Raw genomic sequence first — 15,996 nt, 5'->3', positions numbered from 1 at the left:
CAGTAACCCTGTGAGCAGGCATTATTGTCCCCACGGACAGTGGTAGAAACTGAGGCTCAGGGAGGTTCATGATCTGCCCAAGGTCACACAGCAAGAAAGAGTCTGAGTTGGGAATGGAATATGGAATTCTTTAAATCCTGTATGAGCTCTTTTGAACCACACCCTGCTTTGTGGAACAGTTCTGTCATGACCTCATTTCCCAATTCCCAGTTGCAGAGGGGTGCAGCCCCAACTGCAGGAGCCTCTCTTCCCAGAGCACACTGAATGGGGTGGTCAGCAGTGGAGCCACTGTGTAAGATACAGGAGTTGGAGGCATTTTAGAGTCCTGGGCCCTGGAGTGACACCAGTGAAGTTCTGATCATCACTCCACACTATCTTTATTATCTTGGACAAATTCCTTAGCCTCTCTGTGCCTCAGTTTCCTTGCCTATTGAGTGGGAATAATGAGGTACCTACCTCCTAGGGTTGAGAATAAGTTTCAGTAATACATGTAAAGCAATTTGAATAGTGCCTGGCACATAGTAAGCCCCAATATAAATTTTAGCTAATAGTAATCTTATTTTCCCATCATGGCACCAGGGGTCCCTCCACTGCTGAAGAGCTTCCTCCAGGAGCGACTGGGAATCCACTTAATTCGAAGGAAGATAGTAAAGCCTAAGCATCATGTTTTGATGTCTCGGAAGGAATCACGGAAGGTAGGGCTTCCAAGGCAGGACTCTCACCCCCAGGAAGAGTGCAGCCTATTATAATGTATGCAAACCAACCTGGCTGTAGAGCTGCTCACTCCACAGTGCCTGGAATCTCTCCATTAGGTTCAGCATTGCCTTCTCCTTTCCTTGCTTTGGGAAGAGCACTGGATGAAACAACAGATATGAAAATATATTTTAAACTCCCAAAACTCTTACCATTGAAAGTTATAGTCACCTACAGTAATTGAGAATGGCTATGGGCCAGGCGTGGTGGCTCACGCCTCTAATCCCAGCACTTTAGAGGCCAAGGCGAGAGGATCGCTTGAGGGCAGGAGTTTGAGACCAGCCTGGGACCCCTCACACCTCCTCCCATCAAAGGTTCTGACTAACCTTTGAGCTAAATGAGTTAAATAAACACAGATGCCAGTGGTCAAAGGAGAAACAAATCAATGCTTTGTTAATGTAGGCAAACACCCTCTATCCTGGACTGAAGAATGTGACTTAGTCCTGAGTCAGACTGGGGATGCCTGCATGTCCTCATTGTGCATACAGAGATGGGGCTAGAAATGCAGATTAGACCCCTGGGGTTACATGGACAAAGGCTGCAGTCCCTCCCCTCACACCTAGGCATGGACAGACAGAAGGAAAATGGAGAACCTGCCAGAGCAGGCCTGTAACCAAGAAGCTGTGTGAGCCCTTTGATGTGAGGACACAAATGGAAGATAAAATAGCCTGGTCTCATTGATGAGCAGTAATCCAGCCCACAACTGAAGCAGGGCCCAGTGACTCAACCTCTGGCCAGTTAGGTTACCCATTCCTTCCTTGGGAAGGGGCGGGGAAAGTAGCGGTGGGATAGAGAAACAGCATTTCCTCTAGCACATCTCTCTCACAGAGCCATGAGAGGGAAGGGGAACTGTCCCTTCCAGCCAGCTGCCAAGTGATGGCGCTTGGTGTTTTAGATGCTGAGGTGCGGTGCTGTGTCCGTGCCCTGTGCCTTGGGGCATGGATTCAGACAAAGACTCTGGGTCCCTCAGAGTCTAAACACTGAGGTTCCACATATTTTCCAAAAGGAAATACGTTTTTTTAAAGTAACATTTTATAAAAGTCATCCTTCGCCCTCCTTAGTCCATTAGGTACATTTGCACACACCATTTCATTGGGTGGAACTCTGTGAGACAGGCACAAGGAGGAAATAGGTGCTCAAAGGATAGACCTGTATTCCAGCCCACATTTTTCTAACTACAGTGCTTGCAATCTTTCCACTACACAACTTACATCTCTCAGTAAAAGTACAGATATAAGTGAACCAAATACCTCTGACAAAGAGTGAAAACAATCCACTATGTAAAGGGGGAGAAAGAAAGAACAAAACCCAGCTGAGGGCACATGGACACCTCCTGGCAGCCGAGGCTGAGGAGGAGGGGGAGAATGGTCACAGGCTTTTACTAATTAAGGGAATTATTTTCTTGGTCCTGAATCTTCAGAGATCTATCTTTAGGATCTTTATATAAGGTATAGGGAACAGCATCTTGAAAGGGGCCTGGTGCTGCCATCTTCCAGAAAATACAGGACCATTCCCCAACACCCTCTCCTCGGAGTCCCTGGGGAAAGCCATAGGCACCATGTTAAACCCTCATCTGAAGAATGAGACTACTGAGGGCCAGAGTGACGTATGGTCAGGGATGCAGCATGAAGCCTGGAGCCCAGGACTGGAATTACATCGTCCAGGCACTATCACCAAATCACTCTGGGACTTGGACAGGTCATTTTACCTCTCTAAGCCCCTGTTTCCTCATCTATAAAATTGGGGATAATTATTCATTGGGCAGTTTCAAGGTAGAAATAAAACAACTTACATCATGCATGGGGCACATCATAGATGCCCAACAAGTATGATTTCCCTTTCCACCCCCGCCTCAGTCTGTACCCAGCACTCCGGCTGCTATACAAGTGGCCTTAGGCTAGTGAGGCCCAGGAGGAGAGAATCCTAATTAGGAAGCAAATTCATTCTGGCCCTTCTCCATGACAGGTGAAAAGCGAAATCCCAAAGGTGCCGAAGCAGCCTCTGGTGCTCCATCACCCGTGCGTGACGACAACCAAGTCTCCCTCAAAGGATATGCTAGAGCCAGAGGCAGAGCTGGCTGAAGATCTGCCCACTACCAAAAGCACTTCTGTGGAGTCAGAGATGCCCACTGAGAGCCTGGAAGGCCATTCCCCGTCTCGCCGGACCTTCGTGCCACTGCCTCCCATCTGCTCCGACTCCACTGTGCATAGTGAAGAGACCCTGTCCCACCTGAGTGACACAGCTGTCCGCCTCAGCCCAGAGCGCCCATCAGATGAGGACTCCAAGAGCACAGAGTCCATCTTCCTGACCCAGGTACCTGTATCCAGCTGCCCCTGCCCACTTGTTGCTAGCTCCCACAGGTTCCTGTGCAGCCCTTAGGCTCGATTGCTGTGGACAGCTGGGAGCAACAAGCACATGGCAGGTCTGGAAACAAGAAGTCAGCACCCTTGGCGGAGCTTGCAAGCCTCTTCTGGGAGATCTCTGGTCTGAGGATACTGATAGGGACACCCATGGGGATAAGTCATGGTTCTGTGGCACAGTCAAGATCTGGGGTCTGACTGGGGTGTGATTCCAACTAGTTTTTCAGAGGGGTTTGCTGCTGCCTGTACCTCTCTGCTTCAGGTCTCCTCACTTTTGATGCTGCCTCTGGATCCTGGGAACATAGATCAGATGCAGGTCGTGCCCTTAAGGTGCTCTCAGTATAATAGGGAACATAGACAGGAACAGCTTATGCAATCAGTGCTGAGACTGAGGGAATCCCAGAAGCTGGGAGCCTGGAGGAAGGAGAGATGCCTCTGCCCCAGCCCAGGAGGGCTTCCTGGAAGAGGCTCAACTGAGCTGAGATTTACAGGCTGAGTAGGAATTAAAAAGGTGAAGATATAGCAGCAAGGGCATTCTGGACAGAGGAAACAGCATGAAACAGGATAGAGGAAGGAAATTAAAATGGTACATGCAGAAACCACAAATGTTTAGTGTCAGTGCAGCAGAAGGGTGGCATGTGGCAAAGGGTAATATAAGGCTAGAAGAGTTGGCAGGGCCCCCTTGAACTTTATTACTGTACCATCCCTCTCCCTGATCTCCCTGCCTCCAGTCTTGCCCCTCCAGTCTGCTCACTGCCAGATCTTTCCAGGATGTACATCCATCCATTCATGGAGGTCTAACTCTCCATCTATTTCTTTTTCCACAGATGACTTATAGTGACATATAAATTTATACAGTATAAAAGTATCTTAAAGAAATATCTCAGAACCTTTTTGGAGCAATGCAGAATATAAATAAGCATTTTAAAAGAAACAATTTGAGAGAGTTAGATGAAAAGAAAATATGAACAGGAAAGGAAATAGTACAAGGGTAATTCTGTCACTCAAACATGCACATCATGCACTGCTGCTATTATAATAAAGATGTTTTGACAAAATGCAGTTCTGAGCTCCTAGCGGCCAAAGCAATACAATCAATTATGAGTCACCATGTTTTCAGAAAAAAAAAAAAATCTTTTTTTTTCTGGCCTAGTTGTCCTGGCTATAACCTTTAATACAATGATGAACAGAAGTGGTGAGAGCAGACTTCCTTGTCTTGTGCCTGTTCTTAAGGGGAAAGCATTCAGTCTTTCACCATTAATTCTGATATTAGGTGAGGGTTTTCCATAGATGATCTTTATCTGGTTGAGGAAGTTACTTTCTATTCCTAGTTTGAGTGTTTTTTAATCATGACAGAGTGGGCTTTTCCTATGTCTACTGAGATGATCATATGGTTTTGATATATTACATTATTTGATTTCCAGATGTTAAACCAACCTTTCATTCCTAGGATAAATCTCACTTGGTCATAGTATATAATCCCTTTTACTTGTTGAATTCAGTTTGCTAATATTTTTTGAGAATGTTTGCATTTATATTCGTAAGTGATACTGCTTTGTATTTTTCCTTTCTTGTGATGTCTTTCTCTAGTTTGGATTTCAGGGTAATACTAACCTCAGAGAATAAGCCTCTTTTAATTTTTGGAAGAGTTTGTGAAGTATTGGTGTTAATTCTTTTTTAAATGTTTGGTAGAATTCACCAGTGAAACCATCTGGTCCTTGGCTTTTCTTCGTGGGAAGTTTAAAAATTGCTAATTCAGCTTTTTTGCTTGTTATAGGTCATATATATGTACACACATACGTGTGTATATATAATATATATTCACAAATACACGTATATACATGATGGGGTCTCACTGTGTTGCCCAGGCTGTAGTGCAATGGCTGTTCACAGGCACCATCCCACTACTGATCAGGATGCGAGTTTTGACCTACTCCATTTTCTACCTAGGCAAGTTCATCTCTCCTTAGGCGACCTGGTGGTCTCCCACTCCTGGGAGGTCACCATATTGATGCCAAACATACTGTGGACACTCGAGGAGCATAATGCACTACAGCCCAGAGCTCCCGAGCTCAAGCAGTCCTCCCATCTCAGCCTCCTGAGTAGCTAGGACTACAGGCATGTGCCACCCCACCTGGTGAGTAATTTTAATAAATAAATACATCCCTACATGACATACAGATTTCTTATAAAGCCATTAGGATAGGCTAAAATCCTCCATGGTTTGCCATCAGAGTGAGGATAAATACAAAATAAAACGCACCCTCAGCTTGGCATATAATGGTCCTTACCGATCCGGGTCCTGCTTACCACTGCAGTTGCCTATCTCTTCACTTTGTACTTAACTGTACCAATCTTTAGTTCCCCCAAAATGCATCTTGATGTTTCTTACCTCTGCGCCTGTGCTCATGCTGTTCCTTGTCTGAAACAATCATTCTTTCTCATCACTTGCAGTCCACACCTCTCCCCATTGCTCCGTAGGGATGGCTCTCCTGGCTCTTCAAGACTTAGCTCAGGCTAAGGCATTCCTCCAAGGGAGCTTCTTGGCTAGGTTGGGGCTTCCTCTGGGATCACCCAAAACCACGGTATTCCCTCTGTTAAAGCATTTATCAATTGTCTATTTTTATATCTGCCTTCTTCCATCCCAGTCTTGGTCTTACCCTTGCCCTTAACAGGGCCCAGCAGAGACCAGCACAGAGATGATACTCCGAATGTTCATGGAATGAATGAATGAATGAATGACAAATGAATGCGTTTTCTTCCTGGGCACAGGTGAGTGAACTGCCTTCCTCCGTCGTCCATAAGGATGATTTAGAGTTAAAGGAGAAAGACCAAAAGAAACCACCAACGGCACCCAGAGAGGTGAAAGGGACTCGGAGGAAGCTCCCAACTGCCTTCCTTCCCAGCAAGTACCACGGCTATGAAGAACTGCTGACAGCCAAGCCTGATCCAGCCTTCATTGAGCCAAAGGGTATGTGAGGGCATATCCTTGCTCTAGGGCAAGAGGCCATCTCCACAGCTCAGAGCAAGTCAGGGTCAAGCCAAGGCTGGCACCAAGCTGTCTTTTCCCAACTAGGGTGCTGTCCTCTGTCTAAATACCTGTCAAAGGGCTCCTTTTAGGGTGTCCTTTGAAGCCCCACATATTGGGACCCCTGTCCTGGCTTGGGCCTTCACTGGGTTATGGGGAGCCACAGTTTATTCAGAGATTCTAGTCGGTCTCAGCCTAGCTGCTCTGGATGATAAAGTCTCTCCTCAGGAAAAGTTTGATGAATGAACACCCAGAATGGCCAGATTCTTGAGCTTTTCCCAGCCCAGGTTAAGTTCCCAAACTGAACGTCCAAAATCCTTCCTATCTGGTTGGAGGCAAAGGAGGCAGCTTCATCTCTGTGTTAATCAGTACTTCCAAAGCAACTGGCATTCAGCTGGGCTGTTCTGGGTGTCAGCCCCTGAGATATAACCCCCTGAGGTTAATGGGGTCACATTGGAGCCAGCCTTTTCCCCCACTCCAATACTATTTACCCATTACAATCTGTGCTATTTTTCCATTATAATATGGGACAAATACTCACTGAAGAATGATGGAACTTCAGGCACTGGAACAGATCCGGAAGAAACCTGGGGGCAGTGTTTTCTTTTGGGGACTCTCAAATCCTTTTACCTAGAGCTGCTGTGAGACTGAGGAATGAAGCAATCAGGGGAGGCATCTGGGAGGAGGAGGGGGAAGTGCCTTGACTCAGTCTTGCCTTCTTGCCCTAGGAATCCAGAAGAATGCCCAAGCCCTGCAACAAATGCTGAAGCACCCACTCCTGTGCCACTCCTCCAAGCCCAAGCTGGACACTCTTCAGAAACCCTATGTTCACAAAGAGAAACGGGTAAACATCCAGCTCACTGAATGTGTAAATGGCCTGAGTACCACCCACAATTACAGATGTGGCTGTCACCTTGGGACCCTCTGAGGGACATGCTTTCCCAGCACCCCCAGATGCCCCCCAGCCTGTTGCTGTGACTGTATGAAGTTAGGCCAGGAAAGTCTGTGCATAAACCTGGGATAACACCCTCCTCCATGACCTTCTGCCAGGCCCAGAGAATCCCGATTCCACCCCCAAAGAAGACTAGAGCCCAACTTCTGGATGACATCTTCATTCGCTTGCGGGATCCCCGGAACATTACAGAGGCTCCACTAGGTACGGCTCTGCCACAGCTGCCAGGATCCCAGATCCAGTTCACTCCTGCTGGCTAAAGGCAAAGAAAGGGCTTGTGTCAGTGCAGGAAAGGCCCTTAGAGAGCAACTGCCTACATCAGTCTCTATATGTAGATGGACAAAAGGAGAGCCAGCGTGAGGCAGGGAGTTGCCTAAAATCACACAGCATGTTAAGGTCCTGAACCAGGGCTTAAGATAGAGTCAATGCATAGGGGCAGTAGGAAGTCAGTGACTTCCCAAGCTGGAAAGGCCATTTTTAGCCCCTTAGCATCCTCCTGCCACACCACCCCATTTTCCAAGGGTCTCTGGACCCAATCCTCTTGCTTCTGGCTGGGTGAGAACCAGGATGAGCTTGGTGCCTCTCCTGGCTTCTTTTCCTGCAGGTGCTGTCCTGCACCAGTGGACAGAACGGCGGCTGGTAAACCACAAGCAGTACCTGGAGGCCAAGAGGCTGTTGAAGGAGTTCCAGGCACGTTACCGGCAGCTGGTGAGTGGCTCTCTGCGCACAGTGTTCGGGACTACCCCACTCCCCACGGCCTGCCCAGCGCTGAGTGAGAGCCAGCCCAAGTTCGGCCACTTCCTCGAGTTCATGGATGAGTTCTGCCAGGAGCCCACAGCCAATGACTCACAAGGCTAGAGCTGTGCATGGGGGCTGTGTGCACCACCCGGCCTGTGCCCCAGCTCTCCCCGAGGGCTCTGTGCCCTGGACCGCACCTCAAGGTTGACCAGCCGGCCACAGGCCTCAGAGCTCAGTTGGCCCCACTTGCTGGCCACAAGGTGGCATCCCCTTGTCAGGATCTCCCTTCCTTGGCCCAGGCATGACCTGGTGCCTGGCCCAGTGGCAATAAAGAGTGGGTGCACAGGGCAATAGACTGGGTGCCACATGCATTCTTTCTTGGAACCCAGGCCACAGCAGCATTGTCACACTTCCCTCTAAAAATGGTTTTCCAGTTCAGATGCAACAGGGATACATTTGTTCTCTGTTGTATGAGAAACTGACACCAAGGGGATCTTAACAAATTCCTGAACAATGGCTCCAAAAAAGGGTATTTTTAAAAACAAGATCTTGTGAGTACAGCCCTAATGTGCAGGGACAGTGTCATCCTGTATATTCGTTCTTTACTCAGACTCTTTCTTGGCTCCTTCATTAGGAGCATGAATGGTTGAATGTGAACATGACAGTAAATTGGAGCAAACTGTAAACTGGACATAACTTATGCCAAAAGACATAGTTGTACACCATGGAAACCCCATCCCTGCTCCTAATCTCTACTGCCATTCTGAATGCCAAAGCAAGACATCCAACATGGGGCATCTCCCAGAGCACATACAGCACCAAAAATCCACACACAGCCTAAGCTTAACCCATGTTTTTGTCTGAGATTGTTCACCAGAGACAAGACTCTGACTAGAAACAGAACATCCACTTTCATGAGTTTCCTTTACTGTATTCTCAACTTGGGCCTCGCTTCAAGCAGGCAAACATACATTGAAGAATGCACTTTGGTACTGTTTAAATAACAACACATCAGCCCACTTGATTCCATGCCATGTCCTTGCTGACAGAAACATCTCCAACAGGGCATGCCCTGGTCCAAGTCCTCTGTCTTTGTCAAAATGCTCTTCTGATGAGTTGGAGAGGAGGCAGCCAGCAGTGGCAGTCCACAAGGATCCAGGTACCTTCTCCAATCCTAAAGCAGACAGCAGGTTGAATAAAACCAATACACAACCTATTTTCTAGGCAGGAGGGGAAAAGGCCCTTAGGACAATAATATTTGTACAAAGAGTTGAGAGTAAACAAACAGTATATCAGGCTCAAAAAAAAAAAAAATCTATTCGTTGGCATTTAAATTTTTTTCCCTTGCATAGTATCTATTCTCTCACTAGGACTTTTAAGTGCTCTGCTGGAGGGTCAGCGTTGGTAATACCATGTTTGATGCAAACTTGAACCCAGTGCTGTCATTGGTGGCACAGCTTTGGAGGGTGGTGGCCCCAAGAAGGGGCAATCTGCCTGCTGCTATATTAATCTGGAACCAGGGCCAACAGCTACTCTTGAACTATGGTATTTGAAGAGCGAGTTCATTGCCTGTTTTACCTTATATTAAATGACAGGAAAGGAAGATGAACAAACCTTGCTTTGCCTTGGCTTCAAACTAGTTCTTGATTTAAGACACCAGAAAGGGAGAGAGGGAGTCTGCTTAGAGTTTGAGGTTGCGTCTCACAAGATGACAGTTAAAAGTTGCCACCTTACTTAAAAGGCATTAAGGAGGCATTTACTCACAAAGGAGAGAGAGTAAATTTTTTTCTTAAGAGGAAAAAAATACTGATAATACATGGAACGATCTGCACATCCAGTCTTGGCACTTTTTCCAATTTGACTAATCTCTAAACTGGTGACCCTTGCATATATCTTAGTCTCTTTTCTACAATCTTCTTCAGAAAGCTACAGCGGATAACAATCATGTATAAAGATGCATTTCCTAGATCATCTTCAGAAGAAAATCTCTTCAGCACTTTCCCTAGAATCTGCCCCCTGACCACCCCGCCCCAGACCTGCTTTCTCTTTTGAGAATTCATAACCAGATATGTTTAGATACCAGTTCAAAAGACCACTCTATGGGTTGATGAGGAAAAGGCTGCCTGAGAACAATTTAAGACCATAATGAGTTTCCAATTTTTAAAGAAAATTTGACTAGCTGGCTTTTAATTCTTAATTAAAATCATTAAATTTAATTAAAATTATTCCAATCAAAATATTTCACTTTCCAAGATTCCACATTCATATTACTTATACTATGGAGACTTTCTCTACCTGAGCATGTATTCAGGGGCTATAGGTACATTTAACTCTAACTAACTGAAAAAAATCAGGAAGAAAAAGCTATTAAAATAAAATAATCTCCTAAATCATTTGGGGGTATCCCCATCATTGGTGCGTGTGTCTGCGTGTGTCAAACTTTAACGATTATTTATTCAGACCCTGGAAAACTACACTATAAAATAGGGCACTGGATCACAAGTTCCTCGTTTGGTTAAAAAAAAAAAAAAAGTGGGGGCGGGGGGCAGAGAAGAAGTTTAACTTGGATGATTTCCATGCCCATTCCAGCTGTAACATTCTATGACTGTGACCCAGCCTTCGTTTCTTCTCTTTTCTCACCCTCCTACTAGACATTTCAATGAAAAGTTAGGCAGGAAAAAGGAAAGGAATCCCAAGTTGCTGCCAGCTCTGATGAGAGATCAGGTTGGGGGAGAGATTAGGAGGTTACTAAATTGAGGTGTGGGCCTCCCCTAACCATGTCAGTGATCCACAACCCACCTCACTTCTTGGGGCTTAAGCTAAAAGCAGCTTCTGAAGAGATGTTAATGTCCTATAATCACTAGAGGAGAAAATTCATTCTCCTTCCATAACATTATTTAGTAAAGGAAAAGCAGTGGTGCAATCAAATTCACAAATACCGATGGGGTCTCTAAAATGTAGAATGCAGCTTGCTGGGTGCTGGTCAGTTTTCTAAATGGGACCAGAAACGGCTTTCCTAAGACCATAAACGAACTCTCCAGCCACACATACATTCAAATGCATTCCATTAGACATTGAGCTCCTCAAGAGCAGGAACTGCTTTATCTCCACAGTCCAGCTCAGGGTTGGCACAAGTCTGAAGCTCAGTAAATGTCTGTCAAATAGAAAAGAAAGGATGAGCCTTCGGTCATCAGCTGCATGAGTCAGGCACGGTGGCAGCTTCCCATTTTAGTCAGTTTGCCAGTTTTTAACCAGACAGTAATCAATTAAGAGCTTTAATCTCTTAAGGGCATTTTTCCTTTAGGGAAAATGAACAAAAAATAAAACATTTATTACCAGTGCTTCTTCCAAGCAAAAATTTAAAAATTAAATTAAAATTTAAAAAATAAGTGAAGCCACTTAGGAGTTTCCCCGGCAAGCCTCACCCAAGAAGACTTAACCTTTTTTAAAAACAGGCAAATATATTAAAGGGGCCAGGGGCTGGATGCATAATCCCCTGATCTGATACCAACCCAACAGGCCCAGATGACTTCTTCCAGCAGATACAATCAATGGGTCAAGAACATTTTCTCAAAGTTTCTTTCCCTCTCTATGGAAAAGAGCTGACAGCCCCCTTCTAAGGGCACCACATTTCCTGGATTTCCCCTCAGACTGACCTTCACCCTCCCCCCTCTCATAATTTCCCCTTTAATAATAAAAAAAACCCAGAATGCATATATACAAGGAACAGAGTAAGACATGGGTAATTTGTATGGTGAACTGGGCTTCAATGATTTGTGAGGAATTTGTTTTGTGAAATCCTGCACCTCTTATTCTAGCTCACAAACCCTTCCCATCGTTCTGTTTCCTTCCTTCTCCTTTTCTGTTCCCCCAAATAATACACATCAACATATCAACTTTTAACCAACTTCACATCATGGAAGGAGAGAGGGAGATTTTTCAGAAAGAAAAGCATTCAGGTTTTAGTTATTAAGGATGGGAAGCATCTTAAAATACAGATAATACCTTAGTGGTTTTTCCTTCCTCCAAAGCCAACCTGATTAAAGATCAACCCTCCTCCCTCCTTAACCTAGACCACTCTACCTATATTTGAAGGACTGTTGCTCAGCAGCAAGTTTAGAAAACAACTGTCAATACCATCCTAGACATCACTGTAGGTACAAGGGGGGAAGGCAGTAAGCTGGACCTAGAGTTTGGGCTATTTGCTTAACAAGAATTTGTTCTTCATTCTGCACTTGTTACAACTGCTATGCAATTCTTAAAATGAAAGTATTAATTTGGGGAAATATTTAAAATATATATCTTTTATCTATTAAAAATATTTCTTTTTACCAAAGACAAAAATCAATTCCAACTGAAAAGTTTGTTTTTCAAATTACTGGAGATATAGAAAAAGATGGCAAGTGGAAAAATAAGTGTCTTTGCTCCTACCAACAAGACTAGCCTTCCAATAATATTTACTAAGATCAAAAAGGAAATGCGTGAAATGGCAGTAACTGATAAGTTTCCTCTAAGGGCATTTATAGTAAGGTCACCCTCCCCGTCTTCTGTAAACCAGAGCCAGCCCTTCTGTTTTGGGCACAAACATGCCCTCCAGCAGCCCTTGGAGGACATAAATTGTTGGTAGGGCCTAGAACTGAAGTGGTGTGACTATAAAATCATGAGTTTTGTATATGTTTTTAAAACACACATCTGCATATGTGCACACACAGCACAGAATGCATACATTCAGGTGAGTGATGTTCCCCACCAAAGTAGTCACCAAAGAGATTCTACCTATCTCAATGATGACCACAATGTTTAAGACATCTCTGGAACTTCTCTTTGGGAACTGTTTGGGAACTATGAGCTGCACAAGAAAATGGCTCTGCTTTACAGCAGCACTCATTACTACAAACCCACTTGATAAGCCACCCAGAGGCTTCAAATAGCTGCTGGCTAGTCTCAGACATTAAATTCTCTCTCTTAACCACAAATAACCACAAAACACTGAAGATTTGCCCTGAGAAAAGGCAAATCTGAGTACACTTAAAAGGAGTTATACTATCTGCCTTGATCAATGGATCACTGTTCTGGACTTTGGCTTCTAGGTCTAGAAGCTGAGGAGGACCTTAGGAGGAGGCTGGAATAGATAACCACTAAGGTCCCTTCCAGTTCTAGCATTTTGGGAGTCATTGTTTCTAGTCTTTGAAGACAGTTCCAGAAATGCTTTCACCAATGGCACTGGAAAAACTAAGCAGTATTCTGCTGGGGTTACTCAAAGGAGACAACATATATTGGGATATATAAGCTCTGGAAGGTCTGTTAAAATGCCAGTCACATGACTTTATATAGTAACTCATACTACATGGAACGTGCCAGCCCATCAGAAATTCCCTAAAATCATATCTTGATCCCTATTCTCAATGAGCCCAGATGGGCAGAAGCACCAAGCACCACCACGGATGCAAAAGACACATGGTGTCAGCTGCTAAGGAAAATAAACCCCCAAAGGTCCATGGGACTGAATTTACCAGCTGCATCCAGCTAGATACCTTGTTTCCATAGTATGGAGTTTAAGTATTGTTCCTTGCCTGACTTCAGGGTGATTTTTTAGGATTTTAGATCAACATTGCAGATAACCCTTGGCCATTTGAAAAGTAACAATGAAGCCTGATTATAGTTTGTCTCATAGGCTGAAACCCCCAGAAAAGCAGAAGGCTCTAAACTGTGGGGGATGGGGATAATGCACAGTATATGTTTATCCACACTGTCGATCTTATTTGCATGTGGATTCTGCACTATCAGTGTTCAATGCCCAGCCTAGCTTCCCCTAGGCTCCCCTGGCACACCCTTAGGTTGTGATCTATTTGGGAAACCTTTAGAAAATCCATGGGTGATGCCACTTGGTAGTTGAGAGAACCAGAACATCTGCACTGCAGTTTCATCATCTAAAAATGGGGCTAATGCCAGTTACATGAGAGGTCTCTTGGAAAGACTAAATTAAATAAGGTCTGTAAATGTGCTCTGTCAACTATATAGCATTCACCAAATATTATTTTTTAAACAGAGAATGTAAATTAACTTTTGTAAAGGCATAAGCTTAACTGATATAGTTATTTATTTTTGGCAAGGGACAGCAGAAAGCGTAACATAACCATCTATCATTTTGGATCTGCCAAGGAACTAAATTGTTCACTTGTTTGAAAAAGATGGAATTAATTTTTATCTGCAAGGCTGATTTAAAACAATACCCTGCTGAAAGAAGTCAGGAAGTCTATCAGTTTAAGAAGGTATCCCCTCTTTACCATTACTAACTGTGGCCATTATGCTCCTGAGGCCGTTCCAAATCTCATTCCCAGTGGGTGCTGCCAGGTTTGGCCCAGAAGCCCTTAGGGATGGGTCACTCAGGCTTCTGGCCTGGGTCACAGAGAAACGGAGATGCTGTTCCCTTGGATATTGACTACAAAGGCCCTGGAACCTCTCAGAACCATATTAGACAGTGTTTTGCATTAAAATAAAACCAAAGTGAGAACACTCAGCTCTTCAGGATAAATGATCGAGGCCTAAGACCTTTTAAAAATAGGTAACACTTCATTAGGTGCTACTTGGCCCCGGCCATGTTGCTGGACCGTAGGAGATACTGATCCACACTTCCTTTTCGCCGGCTCACAGTCCGCCTCTCGTTGTCGAACATGCGCTGCAACTGCAGAGCCAACTGTCGGTCTTCTTCCTCTTGCTGAAGCTTCTGCTCCATCTCTCGCAGGACTGGGTCTGTTGGGGCCAGACCCACCTCCCCACTGGTTTGTCGCAGTTTTTTAAGGGAGCCATTTTGTTCTAAGTGCTTGGTCTTGCAGTGTCTTTTCCGGCCTCGACGCAAAGAAGGAAGTGGCTCTTCACTTAGGCTCTCAACTAGAACACCATTAGTCAGATCAAAATGATTTAATGTCTTCAATTGTTGCTTTGTTTTGAGGACTCCACCCAAAACACTGTTTTGGGGTAGCACTGAATTAACTGTGGTGATTTTCATGGCTCTGCTTATACAGGTTTTGTCTAACTTGGCATCTGGAGTTGACCCTAACCCCTCAAACTGCTCCCTCTCCAAAGAAGTCCCACTGCCTCCCCCTTTGAGTTCTGAGGAACAGCAGGTTTCCAGTGGGATCTCAGTGCTACTTTTATTATCACTGTCCTGTTCTGCTTTTGTTTGGCTAACAGAAGGGAAATAATCAAGATCAGCAGAGGTGGGTCCAGTATACTCAGATAGGACCTGCCCACCAGACAATCTTGTATTTACAGCCACAAGTGGCTTCTCCTTGCTAGAATGGATACCTTCAGAGCCTAGTAACTCTTCCCCCATTTCAGGAGCCAGAGAGGTAAGCGTGGCTTTTGAAAGGGTCTTTTTGATCTGCCGCTCCTGAAAGATCTGTTCCCACTTTTTGAGGATCCGTGGACTGGCCTCATAAGAAGTCTGCTTCTGCAGGCTTCTGTTTAGGTTGCGTGGAGTTGATTTGATGATGAGGGGACTTAGCACACGGCCATCAGGGAGTCTCTTGGGAGGAGTACATGGTGAGCAGACAATGGGCTTGAAATGGTTTAGTTCTTCAGAGATGCTGTCATTGCTCTCAGGGCTGATAGAACGCTCTGGCTTATGCAGGGAAGCCAAGGATGAAAGGGAGCTGAAGGGTAGACGCTTTTCGATGGTTAAGTCAGGGGCCGAGACGCAGCGGTTGTTTTGAGTTGACAAGAGGACACCAATGATGGGGTTGGAGGCTGGAGTCATAGTTGTGACCTGAAAGAGATTAAAAAGATTATGCCTTCATACACACATACATATACATTTTCCTTCATCATTCCTTTATGATGGTGGAGGCACAGGGAAGGGGAGGACAAGAAAAGGGATGAAGGGTAATGTGAGCCTAAGAAAGGGAGAAAATCCCTAACTTAGAAAGCATACCATTTAGCAGAAAATCCTATATACTTCAAACAATTCATAAAACTGAAAATCTGTAGGGGAGAAAAAACACTTATCTAAAGCTTTAAAAAAGGTTTCTTGTCCAGGCATGGTGGCTTATACCTCCCAAAATGCTGTAATCCCAGCATTCTGGGAAGCTGAGACAGGTGTATTACTTTGAGACCAGCCTGGAAAACATAGCAAGATCCCATCTCTACAAAAAAATTTAAAAATT

The 15,996-nt window shown here is 44.9% G+C and overlaps 2 protein-coding genes across 34 annotated transcripts in view; one reads left to right on the top strand and one right to left on the bottom strand.

Moving 5' to 3' along the window:
- The window catches only part of XRRA1 (X-ray radiation resistance associated 1), a 109,648-nt gene extending 99,405 nt beyond the window's left edge, over positions 1 to 10,243 (top strand). For 25 of the 31 annotated variants that reach the window (XM_055356802.2, XM_004051811.5, XM_019037078.4 and 22 more), the window contains 6 exons: positions 580 to 695; positions 2,719 to 3,066; positions 5,886 to 6,084; positions 6,870 to 6,985; positions 7,192 to 7,297; positions 7,698 to 10,243. In XM_055356802.2, the coding sequence (XP_055212777.2) occupies positions 580 to 695; positions 2,719 to 3,066; positions 5,886 to 6,084; positions 6,870 to 6,985; positions 7,192 to 7,297; positions 7,698 to 7,951 (1,139 nt within the window). In that variant the 3' untranslated portion in view covers positions 7,952 to 10,243. The remainder of the gene's footprint in view (positions 1 to 579; positions 696 to 2,718; positions 3,067 to 5,885; positions 6,085 to 6,869; positions 6,986 to 7,191; positions 7,298 to 7,697) is intronic. The other 6 variants (XM_055356801.2, XM_055356805.2, XM_055356800.2 and 3 more) reach the window with 1 other exon arrangement.
- The window catches only part of RNF169 (ring finger protein 169), an 87,615-nt gene continuing 80,355 nt past the window's right edge, over positions 8,737 to 15,996 (bottom strand). For all 3 annotated transcript variants that reach the window (XM_004051813.5, XM_055356816.2, XM_055356817.2), the window contains exon 6: positions 8,737 to 15,599. In XM_004051813.5, coding sequence (XP_004051861.1) covers positions 14,415 to 15,599 — 1,185 coding nt within the window. In that variant the 3' untranslated portion in view covers positions 8,737 to 14,414. The remainder of the gene's footprint in view (positions 15,600 to 15,996) is intronic.

Source organism: Gorilla gorilla, chromosome 9 (assembly GCF_029281585.2).
Source record: "Gorilla gorilla gorilla isolate KB3781 chromosome 9, NHGRI_mGorGor1-v2.1_pri, whole genome shotgun sequence".
NCBI lineage: Eukaryota > Metazoa > Chordata > Mammalia > Primates > Hominidae > Gorilla > Gorilla gorilla.
The sequence above is the reverse complement of the archived record's forward strand: the minus strand, read 5'-3'. Positions and strand labels throughout refer to the sequence as shown.